This window comes from Heterocephalus glaber, unplaced genomic scaffold (genome assembly GCF_053883595.1).
Source record: "Heterocephalus glaber isolate CG9 unplaced genomic scaffold, H.glaber_assembly_v1.0 deba00001461, whole genome shotgun sequence".
Lineage (NCBI taxonomy): Eukaryota > Metazoa > Chordata > Mammalia > Rodentia > Bathyergidae > Heterocephalus > Heterocephalus glaber.
The window spans coordinates 4040348-4063153 of NW_028258308.1; the positions used below are offsets into that span (position 1 = coordinate 4040348).

At 35.7% G+C, this 22806-nt stretch overlaps 1 protein-coding gene across 9 annotated transcripts in view; it reads right to left on the reverse strand.

Moving 5' to 3' along the window:
• Nek1 (NIMA related kinase 1) overlaps positions 1-22806 on the reverse strand; it is a 182049-nt gene that overhangs the window by 17349 nt on the left and 141894 nt on the right. For all 9 annotated transcript variants that reach the window (XM_021264929.2, XM_021264927.2, XM_087217007.1 and 6 more), the window contains 3 exons: positions 13033-13153; positions 11961-12049; positions 10790-11037 (listed from right to left, as the gene is read on the reverse strand). In XM_021264929.2, coding sequence (XP_021120588.2) covers positions 10790-11037; positions 11961-12049; positions 13033-13153 — 458 coding nt within the window. The remainder of the gene's footprint in view (positions 1-10789; positions 11038-11960; positions 12050-13032; positions 13154-22806) is intronic.

Genomic DNA, 22806 nt, shown 5'->3' on the forward strand with positions numbered 1-22806 from the left:
CCAGCACAATTTTGGATAAAACTAGGCCAGATTTTCTTGCTAGCTTTATCGGAAATAAAACTAGTAGAGTATTATGACAGACTCTTATGTTATCATCTTAACTGGCTACAGATCTGAAGAGCGGTTAAGAGGTAATTAACTCAACTTTTGTCAGTTTTCATGGGATTATAAACCAATAGGATCCTAAAATATCACTACCATATTTTGATGGGAAGAGTTTCCTCTTATAAAGTCAGAATAAATGCAAAATGTTGATTTAATCTTTAGAAGTATATGTTGGCCTTCCCTACATTATGAAAGCATGCATCCCAGCCAGAAGCATTCTCTGAGGAGTAACTCTATACCTAATGACTAGGCCCCCTTGATGAAAAGGAAAAATGGTACTCATATAAACCCCCCCCCCCTTTTTTGAGACAGTCTTTCTATGTAGTTCAGGCTGGCCTTGAACTCTTGGTGATCCTCCTGCCTTAGCCTCCCAAGGGCTGGGATTACAGGTGGGTGTGTGACACCATGTCTGGCTAGACAAACTTTTTTTATCTGCTTTCTCAATGATTTTCCAAATTATTTATATTTAATGTGTAATTATAACTATTTACATTTAATATATAATATATTTTATCATCTATACTTCTCAATTAGAATATAAGATTCTGTTTTACTTAACACTGTAATCCCAGCATTTAGAAAAGTACAGTACTTGGCATATAGTATTTAATCAATATTTGTTACTAGATGAATCTGCTAACAATAGCCTACCAAACAGTGAAAAATGGAGGGTGGGAGTTTCTACAAATTCATCCTGCAGCCACTTGTGAGGATAATCTAACATCCTTAAACAATTTATACTTTTAAATAAAGTGATTTTTAAAAGAGAATAAACTACCACATCACTGGCTTTAAATCAAATATCACCTCTTTCCTAGTTTTGTTTCCTCTAAAGGTGGAACACAGTTCTCCCACACTGACTTCTATTTTGAGTATTTTTTTATTAGACATGTTTGTAGTGCATAATGCTTACATTCCTCGTGTGGAGTTGGTACATGTACATGACACATCTCAATTCCTTTTTTCATCCCCTTTCCCTCTACCCTCCATCCTATTTGAGAAAAATCTATCCCCCTGCTTATTAACAATCATTTATTTTGATCTTATTTATAACTTGATTAACTTTTATAACAGAAATCATGTGATATTTAACATTATGATATCAAGTTGCATCCATTTACCTACAAATGAGTCAAGCGTATCTTTATATATGGAAGAGTAGTGCTCCATTGTGTGTAAATACCACATTTTCTTTACTCATTCATGTGTTGATGGACAAATCTGGTATTTCCAAGATTTAGTTGCTATGAACTGTGCTGCTATAAGCATGGGTATGCATATATCACTATAAGATGATGTCTTTAATTCTTAGAAAGGGAATTAGCTGGATCAAATGAAATTTCTAGTGAGGTCCAGGGATTTAGCTCAGTGGTTCCGCCACCTGTCTTGCAAGCGGAAGTCCCAAGTTTGATCCCTGGTACCAAAAAAAAAAATTTCTAGTTTTAGTTTTTTGAAGCATCTCCATATTGATTTCTAATTCTGGAAGAAAGATAGCCTCTTCAATAAACGGTACTGGGAAAACTGGCTACCCACATACAGAAGACTAAATCCAGACCAATATTACTCAACACGTACTAAACTAAAATCAAAATGGATAAAAGAACTAAATGTTAAAACAGAAACACTTAAATAGTTGGAAGATAAAATAGGTAAAATTCTTGAATTCATAGGCGTAGGCAAGGATTTTCTGAACAGAACCCTGGTTACCCAGGAAATAGAATCAACAAATGAGAGCATATCAAATAAAACCTTCTGCACAGCAAAATAAACAAATAACAGAGTGAAAAGAAAACCTACAGAATGGGAAAGAATTTTTGCCAGCTATTCCTTAGAGGACTAATAGCTAGAATATATATAAAAAAATTAGACCTCCCAAAATAAAAAAGCCAGCCAAAAAATGGGCACATGAAATGAACAGACATTGTACAGAAGTACAAACAGCCAATAAATACATGAAGAAGTGCTCAACATCACTGGCCAATAGAGAAATGGAAATTAAAACAACACTGAGATTCCATCTTACTCCAGAAAGAATGGCCATCATCAAGAAGTCAAATTATAACAATTGCTGGTGAGGCTTTGGGGGAAAAAGGAACCTCTCTATGCTGCTGTTGGGAATGTAAACTGATTTCTACTTTTATTTTATTTTGAAAATATGCTGTACTTTTCTGTGAAAATTCTCTTTTTTAATTTCTTTAATTCATTAAGTTCACTGGTACATTTTAGGTATACAGTATGATGACATTCACCATTGAGAGTTTGTACCTTTACATAATATATCTTGGTTCTTGTTTTTTTCCCATTCCCCTGCCCTCCCTTCAACTCCCCTCTACCCCTCCCTATTTATAAGGACTTTGTTTCCGTTTTTCCCTTTTCTCATATTCATTCCTTTCCCTTCTACTTCTAAAAGTCTCCTTATAAAAGATTTTTAATCAAGATTGACCACTGATGAATTCCCCTAATGAGACAAAGAAAAGGAAAGGTATGTGGTAGAGAATAAACTTTAAACAATGTTTCATCTTTACCTTCTACTGTTGGGCTTTTTTGCCCATACTTTTATCAAAATAAAGTCATATTTAGTATGGCATAAAGCAATAATGCAAAGAAGGTTCTAACAAACATTCTATTCATAGATTATTTAGAAAATATTGAGCACTACCACGTATTACATACCAGACATATCATGGGATAGAAAATAGATCTAGATCTTGCTTTATGAAACTTTCAATGTAGACAGTAAGGAATGGGGCGAGGAGGGAGGAGAGTAAGGGGGAAGGAAGGAGATAGAGAGAGTAGGAGAGAGAGGAAGTTAGGGAGAGATGCTGACTGATCAGGATTGAGATGAGATTTTGAATGCTTTTTCAGTTAAGTACATTGAATAAACAGAAGAACCTAAACATTTCAAAGACTCTTCTGGTCCATGAGCTAAAACTCTGCTAATCTATTCACTCAAAAGAAACAAACTCTTTAAACTTTTGAACATTACATCCACATTTTAGAGCATTTTCCTCTATAACAAATTCCAAGGTTTCTTTGGGAAGTTCTCCCATAAGACAAACATGGCAAAAAAATTCTTCACCACTGTTATTTTATGGTGAAATATGGGATAAACAGTAAGAAAGTATAATTTTTAGGGAAGAGAGTCTTTTCTCTATGTAAATAAACTGGATCGATCTAATTCTGACTTCATGTACTCATATGTGCCCCAAAATCTATGTTGACCCACTGTGTAACCTTGGGAAAATTCCCTCACCTTTCTGTACTTTAATTTCCTTGTGTACAAAATAGGGATAATTTCAGCAATTACAGGGCATTTGAAGGAGTTAACTATATGTAAAGTAGGCAAAACAGAATTTAGCATACCATAAGTGCTTTATAGAGTTAGCCAGCTACAGTTATACTAATAATCAGTATTATATTTTTATTTGAAAAATCAAAGTACAAGAGAATGCTTTCCAAGAGATGTATGGTCTGATTTTTAAAAAGTGGGCAGGGATATGACTGAAATTTGGTAAGTCTGTTTACCAACAGAGAGCAAAGTAAATATATTAGCAGCCTCTTTCCACAATTTAATCAATTGTTATCCAATAACCCTATAAGGAAATTAACTTATTAATATTTATGAATGTATTTGACAAGGCGTTCATAATGACAGTTCATTAGAAAGGCAGAACTGGGAGTGTATTACTATTTTCCATACCCAAGGAAGATGGGATATAACATGCTTTAAACATTTCAGGCCCCAGTTAGGTTAACTGCTCTGTGACAATGTTTCTTGTGGGAACTGCAGACCACCACCAACAGAATCACTGACAGTCCATGTCATAAATGTACATTCCTGAACTCTACGTCAGATATATCAAGACAGATACCCTCTCTGTGTGAGGCACAGGACTCCTGTGACTGAGACATAGACCCCAGATGATGCCCATATTAAACTTTTAGAATTGCCAGTCTATGGTTCAAAATAGGTTGATCATTAAGCACAGTAGAATGGACAAAAAAGCTTTCAAGAAAAAAACTGTAGTTTTAAAAAAGAATTAAGATGTGTTATGGGGCCAGGGATTTAGGTCAGTGGTTCTGCCACCTGTCTTCCAAGTACAAGGTTCCGAGTTCGATCCCTGGTACCAAAAAAAAAAAAGATGTGTTATATACACGTATCAGCCCCTCACAAGGACTATAATCATTATGTAGTGCAAACATATGTTAATAAGAAATTTTTTTTAAAAACTGAAAAATAAGTTGTAGTTTTGACTGGAAATTCCTGAAATCCACCTTCAACAAAAGTGGCTTGCCACCTATCCAGACCAGTGTCATAATGAAATTATAGTCATTTTCCATTATAGGTTACCAAGCTCAACCTTATAATTTTCTCATTTGATTTCTAACTCACATTGACCTTTTGTCAATGAACAATATACATGCTACAGCAGCCCATACACTGAGTAACTGTTGTTAAAAGCCAGTCTAAAATGGGACTATTTGAAATGCAAGCAGCTTATTCATTTGGTAAACTATAGTTTGTTCTTATGTAAATAAGATCAAGAGAAAACCACAACTTTAAATTACTTTATTTTGACCTTTTACAAATTTACCCTTGGAGATACTCACTTAATGTTATGCCCTCATTTTTACTAAGCACTGTACTACAATTATCGTATGTAATCTGCCATTGTGTTTATAGTAGAAATGGAATTGAAGTTGTCATCTATTGCAGAACTATGTACATAAAAACCACAGAGGAGAAATTTCTTAGAGAAGTTGCAAGAACAACTTTTCTCATGAACAATTTATATTTTCTCTCCTTTGGGGAATATGGCAGTTTATAATTCTTTTTATTTTAATTACCACATAGATAAATCTTATATTCAATGTTAGCTATGTATAATGGCTGCTTATTGCTTGCTGATTTGTAATGCACATTTTTCAGTACAATGTATTTACTTGGACATAATCTTCAATCCTTCTTGTCTGAAGCAGGATATAAATAAATACTGTAAAAGGAAGAGCAGACTCTGGTAACTATGCTTTCTCCATGGCCATCACTTACAGCCTCTCTAATGGATGGTGGAAATCAAGACATTATTCTGATTGCCAGTCCTAGAGTGATCAACTAAGCCACTAATTACTACTGGTCTGAGTACTGAAACACGTAATTCAGTTTACTCTCATTACATTCAGGATTCCTTAAAAACAACTATTTAAAGTACATTAAAAGAATGACTTAGTATCATGATCCAAAGCACATTTCCAGATCTGAGGATGGTGTCTAAAGAGGCACTTGAAAGCAAAGAACTGGGGATCTGGACAGGGGGATAAGGAGGACTTAAGCAACAACAGTTCCAATCTCATCTCTTCAAGACATATTCTTTTATTTGAGGGAAAATGCTTCTCAAAAAGGGAGAAAGGATGTCGGGAGCAATGCTACATAATTTTAGGGTAAAATCATTTGGTTAGCCTAGTTCTCTTGCCTACCGCCCAGCTATGGAATTCCAAGACATAATTCCATTTTGGCCTCCAGTCAAAACTGAGACCTCAATGATCCAGTGATGCTGTGATTCTCCAGGACAAGAAACATCCTGGGAGGAACAAACATCTACTCAGTTCCTCATTGTTCTTGTACTGTTACATCTTGTTTACGCGGATGTACTGAACTCTGTGCAAGTCATTCATTACATTTGTTTCTCGTGATGTACTGAGTACTGAATAAACGGTGCGGTAAGCTGGGGGCTTTTGTCTTTGCCGCCCAGAGCAGCACTGATCAGACCCAAAGCTCAGCTTCTTCTCAGTCTCATTTTTCTACCTTTCCTGTAATTTGCTGTGTGCTGCCGTGGCGCGCAGGAGACTAGGACTTACTGCAGAGGTTCTGGTAATGTCTCCTTCCCCTGTTCCCTACAAAAGGATACCACAAAAATGAAAAGTACTGCTTAGGAACAAGAATGACCACACTCTCACTTCTTTCACACTTCATAGAACTAGCTGTAATTCCTTAAACATTATGCTGGTTCCGTACTAGTTGTTTTTTCTTTTTGCTTCAAATATTCTCTGTGCTCCATTCACCAAACAAACTTCTTCAAAAACCTACCTTTACTTGTTCTAAGATAAACTAAATCATTCCTTCTTTAGTGATCCCACCATCTCATGTTCATCTCTTCACTAGAGAAATCATCCCAGGTGGTTTTCACTTATTTGTTCCCTCTCATGGCTGTAAGTACTTTATCATTATTGTAATCCAGTGCCTCACATATAGCAGAGCCCAATGAATACTAGTTGAATTAATGCCTAATGATTCCCTTATACCGCCTTAAAAATGTGAAAGAGACAAATGGGGTAGTCAGCATTGAAACAGTACTCTCAAGGTGATACAAAGTTTTCTTAAGTGTAGCAGTGAAAGGCACACTAACATACATCTTATTTAAGACAAATCTTTTGTGTACTGATTAACAATTCTCATGTTAAATATCACAGGTAAATTTCTAGATGGAAAAATTTTTAGTCCAAATAGTCATTTTTGGGGGGGGGGGTACCAGGGATTGAACTCGGGACCTTCCGCTTGCGAGGCAGGCGGCGGCACCACTGAGCTAAATCCCCGGCCCCCAAATAGTCTTATTTTTGATAATAATGCCTTTCAGAAACCAAATTTCCATCTATGTAGGCTATTCAAAGATTAACTATTCAAGAATATACTTTTGCCTTATTTTTTCATAACCAGTTTTATTTTTAACTGGCAAATAAAATCGTAAAGTTTGTCCATTTTAGTGGGGTAATATGTGATATTCTCATGGATGTGTACATTGTGTAATGTTTAAATCAGGTTAAACATATCTGTTTCCTCAAATATTTTTCTTTTCTTCTGGCAAAAGCTTTCAAAGTCCTTTCTTCTAGCTTTTTCAAATGTGCAGTTGAGGATTACTGTCTATAAGAATATACTTTAAAGTTACCATAACAAGAGAACCTGAGAGCTAATAGTCTCTTATACCTATTAAATATAGTAGTGTGTACTGAATTGTAATTTTCCAACTCAATGACACGATGATGTCATCTAACATTTACTTAGTGCTTATTTTATGCCAAGCATGACCTAAGTGCTTTATTTATATCATTTCATTTTATTCTTTCAATAATTCTATAAGCAAGGGTCTGTTATTATCCCTTTACATTTGAGAAACTAGTGCACTTAAATCATATAATTAAGTTTTAGTTAGAATATGAACTTAGCAGCTGCCTGGGAAGCACAAGGTCCTGAGTTCAATCTCTGGTACTGGAAAAAGAAAAAAAAAAAAGAATATAAACTTAGCAGCTTGCTTTCTTACTCTTTTAATTATGTATATATTTAATATTCATTTGTTTATTATTTATCCAACGAATATTTATCATCCACTGTATTCTAATCCCTGGGTTATAGATACAATAGATAGTTGTGAATAATAAGGTTCTTAACTGAAGAGAATAACATTCTAGCAGAGGAGACAAACAAATGAGAAACAAGATGAATTATGGTTGGAAATAGCTACTATATGGTACATAAATAAAATAATTAATGGATGGAAATTACTGGGATGGAAATGGAGTTAAGATCTCACTGAAAAAGATAGATTTGAGAGATGAGACTTGAAAGACAAGAATGAGTTGGAATTGAAAAGAACAAAGAGGAGCTTATTCCTGTCCAAGGTCACAGAAAGTGCAAAGGCCTCAATGCAGGAAAGGGCTTAGTGCATCAAGGGGAAAAAGAAGAGAATGAGATAGGCTTTAAGATGACATGGAGAGGTAGCCAATGCCATGTGAAACCTTACAAACATTATAAAGAATGTGAATATAAATTCTAAGAAAATAAATTCTCTGAAATCTTAAGCATGGCAATGATTAGATATAACTTATAATATTAAAAAATACAGTAAATCCCCGACATACGAACATTTGAGTTGCAAACTTTCACAGATACGAACAGATGAGAACAAATTTGGAAACAGCTCATGTGTCTGCCAGACACCATCACAGTTGTGCTGCTGTGTGCTAAGGGTACAGTACAATAGTGTACAGTAGTACAATGCTCAATCAGAGCCTAGGATGTCCAGAAGTAAGAAAGCAGTGGTGATGTGGAAGGGACTGCTAGGAAGTGCAAAGCAATATACATTGTGTAAAACTCACTTTGGTGTGTAAGACTCACTTTGTTGGACTTATGAACGAATCTGACTTATGTTTTTCCATAATGGAACTCGTTCCTAAGTCAGGGACTTACTATAATTCTAATTTGTAATTGGACAATAGATTTCAGATGGGCATGAATTGAGGAATAGCAGTTAAGAAACAATAGGTTGATAAGGTTAGTGAACTGATGAAACAGATGAGTGATCTGTAAGAAATGCTCTTTAGCATTTAAATGATACTTAAGGTCACAAATTACTGAACTTAGAAAGTAAATGCAATCAGAGAAGGCTTAGGATATAGCCTTAAAGTATCATAGCATTTATTTACTGGGAACTTCTTGCTCTGGCCATGAAGTAACAAGAGTCAGACTCAATCTCCCACCAAAATAACTAGAAAACTGGACAAAATACATAAAACTGTGTTTAGATATTGATCTATAGCCAAGACCATGATCCCCGAGAGAAGGGAAACAAATTAGGTGAAATCCACCACTAAACTGGCCTTGTGTCTGGTGAAAATACTTGATTGATGATTACAGAACACTTCACTCAAAAGAATAACATTCTTTAAAAGAGATTTGTTAGTGTAGGAGCTACCAGTATAAGAGACTGATGTTTTTTCTTGCCTCTTTCCTCAAAGGAATCTACATGAACTCTGCATTACCGTGTCCAACTTGCTGTTTACTTCCAGAGTAAGTACTTTATAGAAATCCTAAGGCTGAACTAAGGTCATGAGAAGAAATCAAATAATCAAGTGTATTATATGAAGAATATTAACTTTATAGACAGCAATAAGATATTGAAAAGCTCTGGCCTAACGATAGCGATACACCTTTACTATATAAGAAAATACTTGCATTGTGATAGTCTTTGTCTGTCCCATGAGAGAACTTTGTCTCTAACTCTGAAGGTCATAAATTTGTTTTGATTGTTCATATCTTCAAAAGTCTTATTGCCATTAGTAAGTGAAGGAATTTAGCATTTCCAAATTAAGAGAAGCATAAGAAAATACTCCACAAATAAAAGTCTAGATGAAAAATTGTATTAGAAATCACAATGACATATTTGAAAAACAATCAAGGGCTAAAGAACTCTGGCAATTCAATTATATATAGGTCCAAACAGCCTGGTGCGTGGTGGCAGATTCCTGTAAATTAGCTGTGGGAGGCTGAGATGAGAGGATTGCAAGTTTGAGCCCAGCCTGGGCAACTTAGTAATTGTGTTCCATGTCTTCAAAAAAAAGGGGCTAGGGAAGTAGCTCAGCATGAAGGCCCTGGGTTTAATCCCTAGTGCCACAAAAAATAAAAAATGTTCAACTTCACAGGTAAATGAGAAAATACAAATTTAAACAAATTGATACCATTAATTATCATTAAATAGATAATTTCAAGTAAATGATAACGTGAATACTATTTAAGGAATGGAGAAATGGATACTCTTTCACACAGTGTTGACAACACTAAAAAACTATTTCTAAAAGGGAAATCAGATGAGAACTATAATTTTTGAAGTTTGTGGGAACTTATTTTATGAAAATAATTGTGGACATTATAAAATGGAGGTGCAGACAGTTATAGCAAAAATTGAAACCTAAAGGCTCAACAACAGAAATGAATGTGTAATAAAACTGTGATACAGCACCTTAACAGAATATGTAATTAAAGATGATAGGATGATAGGAGGAAATACTTTAACAATATAGCAAAGTGTTATTTTTCTAATAATATTGTAATAATATCTGTAACATTGTGATATATTAAATAGAAAAGGTTATAAAAAGAATATAAACAATATCCCATTTTACTAAAAGGGTATATATATTTGCAAAAGTTATATATCTGAAAGCAATATAACAACATGATATTTGAGTTTTATTTTTATCTGTATACCAACATTTTCTAGAGATAATACACTTATTTCCTAACAAAAAATTAGTCACATATATTTAGAAGTAGTAAGTAAGAAAAGGCAAGAGGTCTAAAATATTTTAACAGAAGGTGTATATGAACTTCTAATTAATATTCTACATACAAATTAGGCAATAAGGCACTTCTGTCCACTTAAGATATATTGCTTAAGCTTAGTCTAATACTAAAGGTGGAAGCCTGGTTGGTCAGTAGGAAGAAGAGATAGTGTGTAAGTGTATAAGAGGATCTTTTACTTTAATAAAAGTAGACCCTATAAAATCCTTGTTGGGTGTGGTGATGGATACCTACAATCCCAGCTACTTGGGAGCCGAGGCAGGGGGATTGCAAGTTTGAGGCCAGCCTGGGCCATTTAGGAAGATCTTTTCCCAAAAAAAGGGAATCCAAGCCTATGAAATAGTCTTTATGCTATTTGCACTCTCAATGAATGACTATTTCTTTTCAGCATCTCAAAATAAAAGATGCTGTACTCTTTTCTTGTGTTCACTTTTTTGTATTTGAATGTGCTTGTGTTTTAAGAAAGTAAAACTCAAATTATGATTTATCAAATAAAAGCAATCAAAAGAAATGTTATCAAATAGATAACATTTTCCATTTTAAGACTATACTTGCCTTTGGATTGTTCGCATCAAACAGTCCAGTTGAAAGTCCAATCAGCAAAGAGTTCTTGTTTTTATTTTGTGGTGGTGAATCAGAGTGAGATCGAAGTGGAATGGATTCTTCTGGTGAACACTGAATTGACTGAACTTGAGAGACTATATTCAAGTGTTCAGAATGAACCACTTTATGGAAAAATGGTTCTGGTTTTATAGATTTATCTACATCATATTTAGAATGGTGAGAATCATCTACTCCATGTTCTGTGGTATAGAGGAGAAATTATGTGATAAGTATATATAGTAGTTAAATAAATTTCTAAATTATATTGACAAAGCATAGTATTTAACATGAATTCTATCAAAAAGCCTTATATCTATCAGGAAAACAAAATACAAAAAATGTGAGTGTACTACTTTATAAATAATCTTTAACATGCCATATATTTCATTTTCAGAAAGATTTGATACATGCTTCCATTATATTGAAAGTACTAAAATAGACACAAAGCCAAGGAAATATGAAAAAATACTAAACACATTATTTTTAAGTTTTTCTTTGTTCCTATAGATAGAAAAAAATTACATTTGTTATATTTCAACTAACACTACCGTGGTACCTTGGCTCACAAACTTAATTTGTTCCTTGATTCTGGAAAAGGTGGCCATGTTCATGTTCATGCAGGAAAGATGGCCGCAGTTGTGTTTGTCACCCAATTCAGAGTTTGTAAGCAAAAACAAAATTTTGCCAAGTGCTTCTGTTTGTGAACCAAATTGTTTGCAAGCTAAAGTGTTCGTGAACTGAGGTACTACTATACTTTAAAAAGAGGACAATTTATTTAGTGTGCTTAGTACACTGGTTTAGTTTGGAAATCTTTTTCATTTTGAACACTTAATAAAATAACTGACCAAGGCTGGGGATTTAGCTCAGTGGTTTCGCCGCCTGCTGTGCAAGCGCAAGGACCCAAGTTCAAGCCCCGGTATCAAAAAAAAAAAAAAAAATAACTGACCAAAAAATTTTTACTATCTTGCCATACAATCCAAGCTTATTCAGACTGTAGTGCTCTATGCCTATTGAATTTTAAAAATGATTATGATGACTGATAAAGAATGCTCTATTTATATGTTGCCCAAATAAAATAGTTTGGTATTAATTACAATTCAGGAAGAAATTAAATGATATTTACCTATAGTAACCTCACTAAGTTGGTCTACATTCCTCAAGATTGCATCTTCAGAAACTTCATTTTGCTGAATGGCAACTCTCTCTTCCACGCTGCCAAAGATAGACACATCAGTAAAAAAGATACAGTTTACCAGAAATCAAAGCAAAGCACTCTACAATACAGAAATAAGTTCACTAGTATCCTGTGATACCTCTTGCAAATCTTTTTCTCTTTTACATATACTTTCTCCTCTAAGCACACTATTTTTCACTTTGTTGAAATTTTTACTAATCATCAATCATTCATACATTTTGACAGTTTAAATTGTTATAATTTCTGAAAAGAATAACTGAATTGCTAATGAAATTTGTAAAATGCAATTGACCCACTCATTATATTTCTGTTTTTATCTAATATTCATGCAAAAATCACTCTACAAAAAATGTTATTTTTTGCAGCATCATCTGTGATATCAGCAAATGTCCACGAAGTTGGACATTCTTTAAGTTGCAGCATATCTACATCCAATAGAATACAAAAACAGAGGAAGGTTTTTTCGGTGTTTTTTTTTTTTTTGGTACCAGGGATCAAACTTGGGACCTTGTGCTTACGAGGCAGGCACCGGAACCACTGAGCTAAATCCCCGGCCAAGGAAGGTTTTTATGTATCAAGAAACTTCCCAGATTTATTATGGACTAAAAATAAATAAGACAGAAAATATTGTGCACATTCTACTAACAGCTGTACTTTGCAAAAAAGATTATATTTTTGTGAATACATATTAAAATTTATCTGAAAGAATGGAAAATGGCTGAATGAATACTGGGGGAGGCAAGGAATTTTACTGTATATCTTTATATATATAAATACATTTATTTTTATATATTGTGTTTACTATGAATACATTTATTTATATATATATTGTGAAATATATATATTTCATTTCTGAACCATGTATCTACTGATCTTATGAAATTCTTTTATGGGATATTATAATATTAAATTACGATATTACATTATTAGAGTATTATTTCTCAGAAGGTATTACAAAAGGGATCTGGACTTTGAAATTAAAGAAAAAGACAAAACATACTCAGTTTCCTTTGTTTCTTTTTCCTCACTAACCCACACATCAGTAACGATAGAAGACAAGCTCCCATCTTTGTTTTTCCTACTTGGCTCTTGTAGAACTTCTGTTTCCAAATCATCAGGTTCTGCAAAATAAAAACGAAACAAAAAACATGTCAAAGAAAAAATTTTTGGAAAAAAATTGAATAAATTTGGTCTTTAATCCTGATCTCATGCTCTCTAGTCCAATCATTTCTGAAATGATAAACTAAAACCTTTGCCTTTGCATTGTAATAGAAGTACTTGCAGGAAATACAATTTTTCATTATTACCTAAAATTTTAGCAATATGTACATTGGCTTAAATAAAGTGTAAAAACTAATTTAAAGAATAAAAAGATGGGAAGAAAGACAGGTGTAAAATCCAGCAGCTTAACAATCTTTCCATGACCTGGACTTACGACACATGGAAAAACAACATAGTGAAGAGAAAAAGGAAGAAACGCTCTGGGTTTTAAGAAAGGGCTGACAGGAAAACTAGAAATCATAAACTGGAGAAACTAAAGACAACTGAAGGAAAAGAAGGAAGCTGTCCAGAATAACCCTGGCTCCCTAGGAGGGGGATCTGTCTGCATATACAAGGTATATTTACTGACCAGGAGGTATGCCACACCCTGGAATGTATAGACAGCGGGGGGACCTCACAGACCCACAAACTGTAAAGGTAGGCAGAGAAACCAGTGACATGGGGTCACAGAGGAACATGAAAATGGAGCAGCTGGAGTGAATACAGCCACAAGGCAGACACTATTGACCAACCATACACAGCAGGAATGGTGGGGCAGGACTCAGCCTTCACATACAAAAAGTAAGCCTGGAAATAAAATAGGAAAGCAGTGACTCATTTCCCTCTCATATCTGGTAGATTCCAAGACTGCAGGCCTGGAAAAGAAACCACTCATTCAAACACATGGAGGAATTTTCTGGACTCTTTTTCCTATTTTCTTTTCTTTTGCTTTTTGTCTTGTCTTTTTTCTTCTTTTTCAAGTTTGTCCTTTATCTGATTTCCTTTATTTTTATTTACTCTTTCATAGGATGCTTTATCTCACTTTCTCCCCTTCTCATTGTCCTTTTCAAATTTTACTTCATTTTCCCTAACCCCTTCAATGTTATCAGTACTACTATTTTGCTTTGTTGTTCTGAGACAGGGTCTCCCTGTGTAGTTCAGGCTGGCCTTGAACTCCAAGCAATCCTCCTGCCTCAGTCTCCTGAGTGCTGGGATTACAGGGGCGTGCCACCACGCCTGGCAGTACTACTATTAAACTTTGTTAATTTTTAGATGTTTAGTTAACTATGTTATTGTAGTTGAATTCTTTTCTATTGTTAATGGCATAGTTGTTATATTTAGTAAATATTTACTCTATGACAATATTTGGTTTGTCTACATTTATATTATTACATATATAATTTGTCTTTAACCCTATTTGATTTTTTTTTGCTATTGCCTGTGGTGATACAGTTGTTACTATTAACTTGTCTTTGTGTAATCTTTGTCTTTGTGTAATTTGTCTTTGTGTAATCGACACTGCTGCAGTTTGTTTCTGGAGAAATAGGGGTTAGGTGAATCATACTGCACTCACCCCTCCCGGAATTAATGGAGGTGATTGGATCTTGGGATAGAAGCAAAGGCCTATAATTAGCCACCCTCAGAGCACTTCACTGGAAAGCAGACACTAAGAGGATCTCCACACTAGTAACAGTCTTTCCATTTTAAATGACCCTCAACACTCAGCACAACAAAACACTACAGAAACATGAGAAGACAAGGGAACAAAATGCCTCCAAAAACTCCCACCTTCCACAAAGCTGATCTAAGCGGCATAAAAGGGGAGGAAATCAAACGCCAAATAGCTGAATTATGGTGATACCTCAGTTGTCAAATAGCTTCAAGCTCCAATTTTCCACTACTCATACAGCAAATTTCTATAAAAAATCTGCTCAGAGTTTCTAACTCTGCTTGGTAGTCAAACCAAAAATTTGACTTGAGTAAAACCTGTGCAGGCTGAGAGGGAGTCATGCTGTGGACACAAAGGGATGACGCTTCAGTCCAAGGCCAGACAACAGTGCTTGTGTTAATGTGTTAAAATCTTCATCACTGTGGGGTTTTCTTGGTGCTTTATTTGCATAAAATATCATAACCATGGCTCCAAAGAAAGTTAGTGATACCAGCAGTAAAGCTAAGAGGAAAACTGTGAGAACCATGACACAGAGTTAAAGAAATAAATCACTGCAAAATTTGTTGAAGCCCTGGAAAAGTGAATTTGTAAGTGTAATTTCTGGACCTCAGAATTTGGTTTCCCATTATTTCTTATTGGAAAAAATATGTTCAGTTCTTGAGCTTTTTAGTGTTTGGACATGAATTTGGAACAAATTGAGTTTGATAACCAAGATACCACTGTATATGAAATGATAAAAGGAGAAACAAAAAACAAATCAATAAGGTGCTTGGTGAGGTCAAAGATGACATAACTAAACAACTTAATAAACAAAATGATCAGTGAGCTTAAAGAAGACACTAATAAAGTACAGAGGAGGTAAGCCGCTCCCAGGGCACAAGAGGAGGCTTCCAGGCCGCTGTACCACACCTGCCAGCAGAAAGGAGGACAGCTGGTCACAGCACACAAGAGGAGGCTTCTGGGCCACCGTACCACCCCCACCAGCACAGAGGAGGTGAGCTGTGCAGGCACCAGCAGCAGCCATCCCCCACCCCATTGAACTGAGAAGACAAATAAACAAGTCTCAAAACCAGACTTCCAGATCACCTTCAGCAAACCCAAAGGTAAATGAGATAGAACACTGATACTCAACCACCTGGACGCCCTGAACTGGCAACAAAAGAGGATCTGGAAAATATGAAAACCGAAATAATTTCTCACATAACAGCAGAGATCGTGCCCATAGTACAAGACATGATTAATAAACCTAGAGAAGACCTGAGGAACATGATGGAATCCCAACATAGGAAACAAATGGAATCCATAAAACAGATGCAAACAGATTTCCAGGAAATAAAAAACTCCACTCAAAGTCTATGCAGCAGAATGAGGCAATTTGAGGATAGAATTTCAGATACAGAAGATAAGATTTCAATTAGTGACCAGGAAAACAAAAATTGCTTTAAAATTGTAAGGGACCACAAGAAATCAATCCACCAGCTGCTAGACGATGCAAAGAAGAATAACATAAGACTGATCGGAGTCAGTGAAGAAAGAGGAGAGAGTGCAGATGACATAAAAAAATCTGTTCATAGAAGTGATGGCAGAAAACTTCCCAAGCAGGGGAAAAGAATTTGACATACAGATAAGTGAGGCATATAGGACTCCAACTAGCCTTGATCAAAAAAAGTCTACATATAGGCATATAATTGTTAAGATTCCAGAAACACAACAGAAGAACAAAGTTCTACAAGCAGTGAGAGAAAAGAAACAAATCACATTCAAAGGAAAGCCCATCAAAATCACAGCAGACATCTAAATGCAAACCCTCAAGGCAAGAAGAGCTTGGAGTGATGTATTTCAAGCCCTAAAAGAAAGTAGCCTCCAACCCAGACTGATGTACCCTGCAAAATTATCTTTCAAAACTGATGGAGAAATAAGATACTTTCATGACAAAGAGCATCTTAGGAACTTCATGAATACCAAGCCAGCACTCCAAAAAATTTTAGACAATATCCCAGGAAAAGACAAGGATCACAACCCTAGGAAGCCCAGCAGAATGAATCCATCAGGCGCAATAAGAAATTAAATGCAAAGGGGGAGAATCCAACAAACAGAAAAAGTCATGACAATGATAAGTCAATATGTATGAGCATCAATGTTAATGGTCTCAATTCACCAATCAAAAGAAACTGACTGGCAGAATGGGTCAAGGAGCAAGATTCAACACTATGCTGCATACAAGAAACATTTAATTCAAAAAGAAACATAATTTGAAAGTTAAAGGGAGGAAAACAATACTCCATGTGACAGAAACCCGAAAAAAAAGCAGGAGTAGCTATTCTCTTTGCAGATCAAGTGGATTTCAAATGAAAATCTGAAACACTCTGGTTCCAAGAATTTCAGATAAGGGATACTCAACTTGTATGTACAAATCTATTGTGAACATATGTTTTCATTCCTCTCAAGTAAAAACTTAAGAACAGGACTATTGGTTCTTAACAGTAATATAAGAAATTTCTATATTGTTTGTCAAAATGATTTTATCCTTTTACATTCACATTAGCAGTATTACAAAGTTCTAACTGGTTCACACCTAAGCTGACATTTGTTCTTTTTTTTTTAATATCCTTTTATTGGTACATTTTAGGTATACAATATAATGACATTCATCATTGGAAATATGCATCTTTACATACTCTCTTGGTTATTATTTTCCCTATTTTTCTGCCCTCCCTTCAATACCTCCATCCCTATTGGCAAAGACTTTGTTTCCTTTTTTTCATTTTATCATATTAATTTCATTCTCTTCTTTCCTTTCCCCTATCACTGCCCCATCCCCTTCCCGTTTGTCCCTTTTCTTCCTATTTCAAATTATCTATATACCTTTTAGTTCTTATTTACACTTTCAGTTTCTCAAACTAGAGAAACTATTTGGTATTTTCACGTGTGTCCTATTTATTTCACTTAAGAGTATGGCCTCAGTGTGCATCCATTTAGCTATAAATGCCTCTAATTTCTCATTTTTCATGGCTGAGTAGAACTCCATTTTATTAAAGAACCACATTTTCTTTATCCAGTCAGTCTCCAGTTGATGGGCATTTGGGCTGCTTCCAAGTTTTAGCTACTACAAGCTGTGCTGCTATGAACATGGATGCACATATATCACTGTGGTATAATTCTTTTAATTCTTTGGGGAATATACTCAGCAGGGGAATAGCTGGGTCAAATGGGACTTCCAGTCCTAGTTCTTTGAGGTAACTCCATACTGATTTCCACAGTGGTTGCACCAGTCGACACTCCCACCAGCAGTAGAGCAGTGTTCTTTCCCCACAGCCCCTCCAGCATGGCTGATTTCATAATAGCAGCCATTCTTTCTAGAGTGAGGTGGAATCTCAGTGTTGTTTTCATTTGCATCTCTCGAATGACCAGTGATGCTGAACATTTTTTCGTATGTTTATTTGCCATTTCTACTTCTTTGTGTGAGAAATGTCTACTCATTTCAGATGCCCATTTTTGGATTGGGTCTTTAAATTTGGAAGGTCTTATTTTTTTTAAGTTCTTTATAGATTCGAGATAGTAGACTGTTGTCTGAGGCACTGGTGGTGAAAATTTTTTCCCACATTGTGGGTTGTCTCTTCACACTGCTGGTGGTTTCACTTGCTGTGCAGAAGCTTTTTAGTAAGAGATCCCACTTACTGATTGTGCTAGTTCATGCGGAACTGAGGTTTTGTTCATAAAATCTTTTCCTACCCCAATGTCTTCAAGAGTTCTACCTAACCTCTGTTCCAGCCAGTTCAGCGTTTAATATTTAGATCTTTAATCCATTTTGATTTTAGTTTAGTGCATGATGAGAGATACTAGACTTTGGCAAGTTGAAACCCAATTTTTCCAGCACCATTTATTAAAGAGGCTATCTTTCATCTAGCAAGGGTGTTTGGCTGCTTTGTCAAAAATGAGGTGGCTGAATGTGTCTGGAGTTGTTTCTGCATCTTTTAATCTGTTCCACTGGTCCTCAGGTCTGTGTCTTTGCCACTACCAGGCTGTTTTTATCACAGTAGCTTTGCAGGATAGTTTCAAGTTGGGGATTGTGATACCCCCTACCTTCTCTTTATTGCCTAGAATTCCTTTTGCTATTCTGGGTCTCTTCTTGTTCCAAATGAATTTTGGGGTTGTTTTCTCAAGGTGCATGAAGTATGGTGCTGGGATTTCAATTGGGATTGCATTGAATGTATATAGCAATTTTGGAAGTATGGCCATTTTCACTATGTTGGTTCTTTTTACCCAAGAGCAAGGAATGTCTTTCCATTTTCTGATATCCTCTTCAATCTCTTTTTTCAAAGTGCTATAATTTTCAGAGAAGAGGCCTTTGATTTCTTTTGTTAGGTTGATTCCTTGGTATTTCAGTTTTTTGGATGCTATTGTGAAAGGAATTGTTTGTCATATTTATTTCTTAGTGAGTCTGTTGTTCGTGTAGAGGAAAGCTATTGATTTTTGTGTGTTGACCTTGTATCCAGCTACTTTACTGAATTTGGTTCTTAAGTCTAGAACATTTTTGGTGGAGTTCTTGGGGTCTTCTATAGACAGTATCATGTCATCTGCAAAGAATGACAATTTGACTTCTTCATTTCCTATCTTTATTCCTTTATTTCTTTCTCTTGTCTTATTTCTGTGGCCAACGTTTCCAAAAGTATATTGAACAGGCACAGTGACAGTGGACATCCTTGTCTTGTTTCTGATTTCAGTGTGAAGAAGTTCTGTTTTTGACCATTTAGTATGATACTGGCTGTTGATTTTTCACAGATGGCCTTTTAACAGATTAAGGTAGAAACTGTCTGTTCCAATTTTTTGTAAGGTTGATTCAAAATCCAACATAAATGCGTGTTGGATTTCGTCAAATGCTTTTTCTGCATCTATTGAGATGATCATATGGTTTTTCTCCTTGGGTCTATTGATATAGTGTATTACACTGATTGATTTGTGTCTGTTGAACCATCCCTGCATCCCTGGGATGTATTCCACTTGGTCAGGGCATATGATCTTCTTGATCATCTTCAGCATTCTATTTGCCAGTATCTTAGTAAGGATTTTTGCATCTATGTTCATTAGTGAGATTGGCCTATAGTTCTCTTTTTTGGTTGGGTCTTTCTCTGCTTTGGGGATCAAGGTGATGCTTGCTTCCAGGAATAAATTTGGGAGTACTGCTTCCCTTTCAATTTCATTGAAGAGGTTAAACAGTAGTGGCAGTAGTTCCTCTTTAAATGTCTTGTAGAATTCAGTGGTGAAGCCATCAGGACCCAGGGTTTTCTTGGTTGGTAAGTTTTTAATTACATTTTCAATTTCATTGATTGATACTGAGTCATTTAGAATTTTTAGGTCTTCTTCATTCAACTTTGGCAATTCGTCTGTATCTAGGAATCTGTCCATTTCTTCTGTGTTTTTCATTTTATTGGCGTATAGGTTCTGGAAGTAGGTATTGATGATCCTATGGATTTCTACTGGGTCTCTTGTAATTTCACCCTTTTCATTTCTAATTGCACAGATTTGGGCCTTTTCTTTCCTTTTTCTGATAAGGTTGGCTAAGGGTTTGTCAATTTTGTTGATTCTTTTGAAGAACCAACTCTTGGCTTCATTGATTTTTTGTATTGTTTTCTTAGTCTCCATTGCATTGATTTCCGTTCTGATCTTTATAATTTCCTCCCTTGTATGAGCTTTGGGGTTGTCCTGCTCTTCTTTTTCTAGAAGCTTGTGGTTTAGCATCAGGTTGTTTAATTGGGCTCATTCTGTTTTCCTAATATGTGTATTCACCGCTATGAATTTCCCTTGTAAGACTGCTTTCATTGTGTCCCATAGATACCGAAATGTTGTACTGCCACTGTCATTTAATTGAAGGAACTGTCTGATTTCTTCTTTAATTTCCTCTGTGACCCATTGGTTATTCAAAAGTGTGTTGTTCAGTTTCCATGTGTTTATGAAATTTTTGTGGTTTCTTTTGCTATTGATGTCCAATTTCATTGCACTATGGTCTGGTAATATACAGGGGATAATTTCAGTTCCTTTGCACTTACCTAAATATGTTCTACAGGCGAGTCTGCGGTCAGTTTTGGAGAATGACCCATGTGCAGCTGAAAAGAATGTGTATTCTGATTTTGTGGGGTGAAACACTGTAAACATCTGTTAAGTTCATTTGTTCAAGAGTTTGAGTTCTACTATTTCATTGCTTGTTTTTTGTCTAGTTGATCTATCTATTTGTGACAGTAGGGTATCGAGGTCCCCCACTACTATTGTATTAGTGCATATATGGTTTTTCATGTCCATTAGTATTTGTTTTATATAGTTGGGTGCACTAGTGTTTGGTGCATAGATATTTATGATTGTCATCTCTTCCCCTTGGATTGTTTCCTTTACAAAGATATAGTGTCATTCTTTGTCTCTCTTAATCAGTGTGGGTTTGAAATCCACTTGGTCTACAAAGAGGATAGCTACTCGTGCTTCTTTTCAGGTTCCCATCGCATGAAGTATTGCTTTCCACCCTTTAACTATCAGGCTATGAGCTTCTTTTTGAATTAAGTGTGTTTCTTGTATGCAGCATATTGTTTGATCTTGCTTCTTGACTCATTCTGCCAGTCAGTTTCTTTTGATTGGTGAGTTGAGACCATTAACATTGATGGTGGTAACTGACATGTATTGAGTTATCATTGTCATGACTTTTTCTTTTTGTTGGATTCTCCCCCTTTCCTTTAATTTCTTGTTGTGCCCAGTGGATTCCTTCTGCTGGGCTTCCTGGGGTTGTGATCCTTGTTGTCTTTTCCTAGGATTTTGTCTAAAATTTTTTGGAGTGCTGGCTTGGTATTCATGAAATTCCTAAGGTGCTCTTTGTCATGAAAGTATCTGATTTCACTATCAATTTTGAAAGATATTTTGCAGGGTATATCAATCTGGGTTGGAGGCTGTTTTCTTTTAGGGCTTGAAATATGTAACTCCAAGCTCTTCTTGCCTTGAGGGTTTGCATTTAGATGTCTGCTGTGATTTTGATGGGCTTTCCTTTGAATGTGATTTGTTTCTTTTCTCTCACTGCTTGTAGAACTTTGTTCTTCTGTTGTGTTTCTGGAATCTTAACAATTATATGCCTATGTGTAGATTTTTTTTTGATCAAGGCTAGTTGGAGTCCTATATGCCTCACTTATCTGTATGTCAAATTCTTTTCCCCTGCTTGGGAAGTTTTCTGCCATCACTTCTATGAACAGATTTTTTTATGTCATCTGCACTCTCTCCTCTTTCTTCACTGACTCCGATCAGTCTTATGTTATTCTTCTTTGCATCGTCTAGCAGCTGGTGGATTGATTTCTTGTGGTCCCTTACAATTTTAAAGCAATTTTTATTTTCCTGGTCACTAACTGAAATCTTATCTTCTATATCTGAAATTCTGTCCTCAAATTGCCTCATTCTGCTGCAGACTTTGAGTGGAGTTTTTTATTTCCTGGAAATCTGTTTGCATCTGTTTTATGGATTCCATTTGTTTCCTATGTTGGGATTCCATCATGTTCCTCAGGTCCTCTCTAGGTTTATTAATCATGTCTTGTACTATGGGCACGATCTCTGCTGTTATGTGAGAAATTATTTCGGATTTCATTTTTTCCAGATCCACTTTCATTGCTAGTTCAGGGAGTCCAGGTGGTTGAGTATCAGTGTTCCATCTCATTTCCCTTTCAGGTTGCTGTAGTTGATCTGGAAGTCTAGTTCTGAGGCTTGTTTACATGTCTTCTCATTTCGATGGGAGAGGGTGTGTGGGGGTGTGGGGCGGTGTGCTGCTAGCGCCAGCGTGGCTCACCTCCTCTGTGCTGGGAGCGTGACACACGTACCTGGAAGCCTCCTCCAAGCTGGGAGCTGCGGCATGCTGACCCGGAGGCCTCCTCTGTGCTAGCAGCTGTGTACTGACATTTGTTTTTTTAAAACTTAACTTCATCTCCCTAATGAGTAATTCAATCTTGTTATTGTACTGATATTTTTCTGATTCTAGTGTTACACATCTTTCCTTGTGCTGTAATGGCTATTTATCATCTTCTTGTGTCTAATTTTTAATTG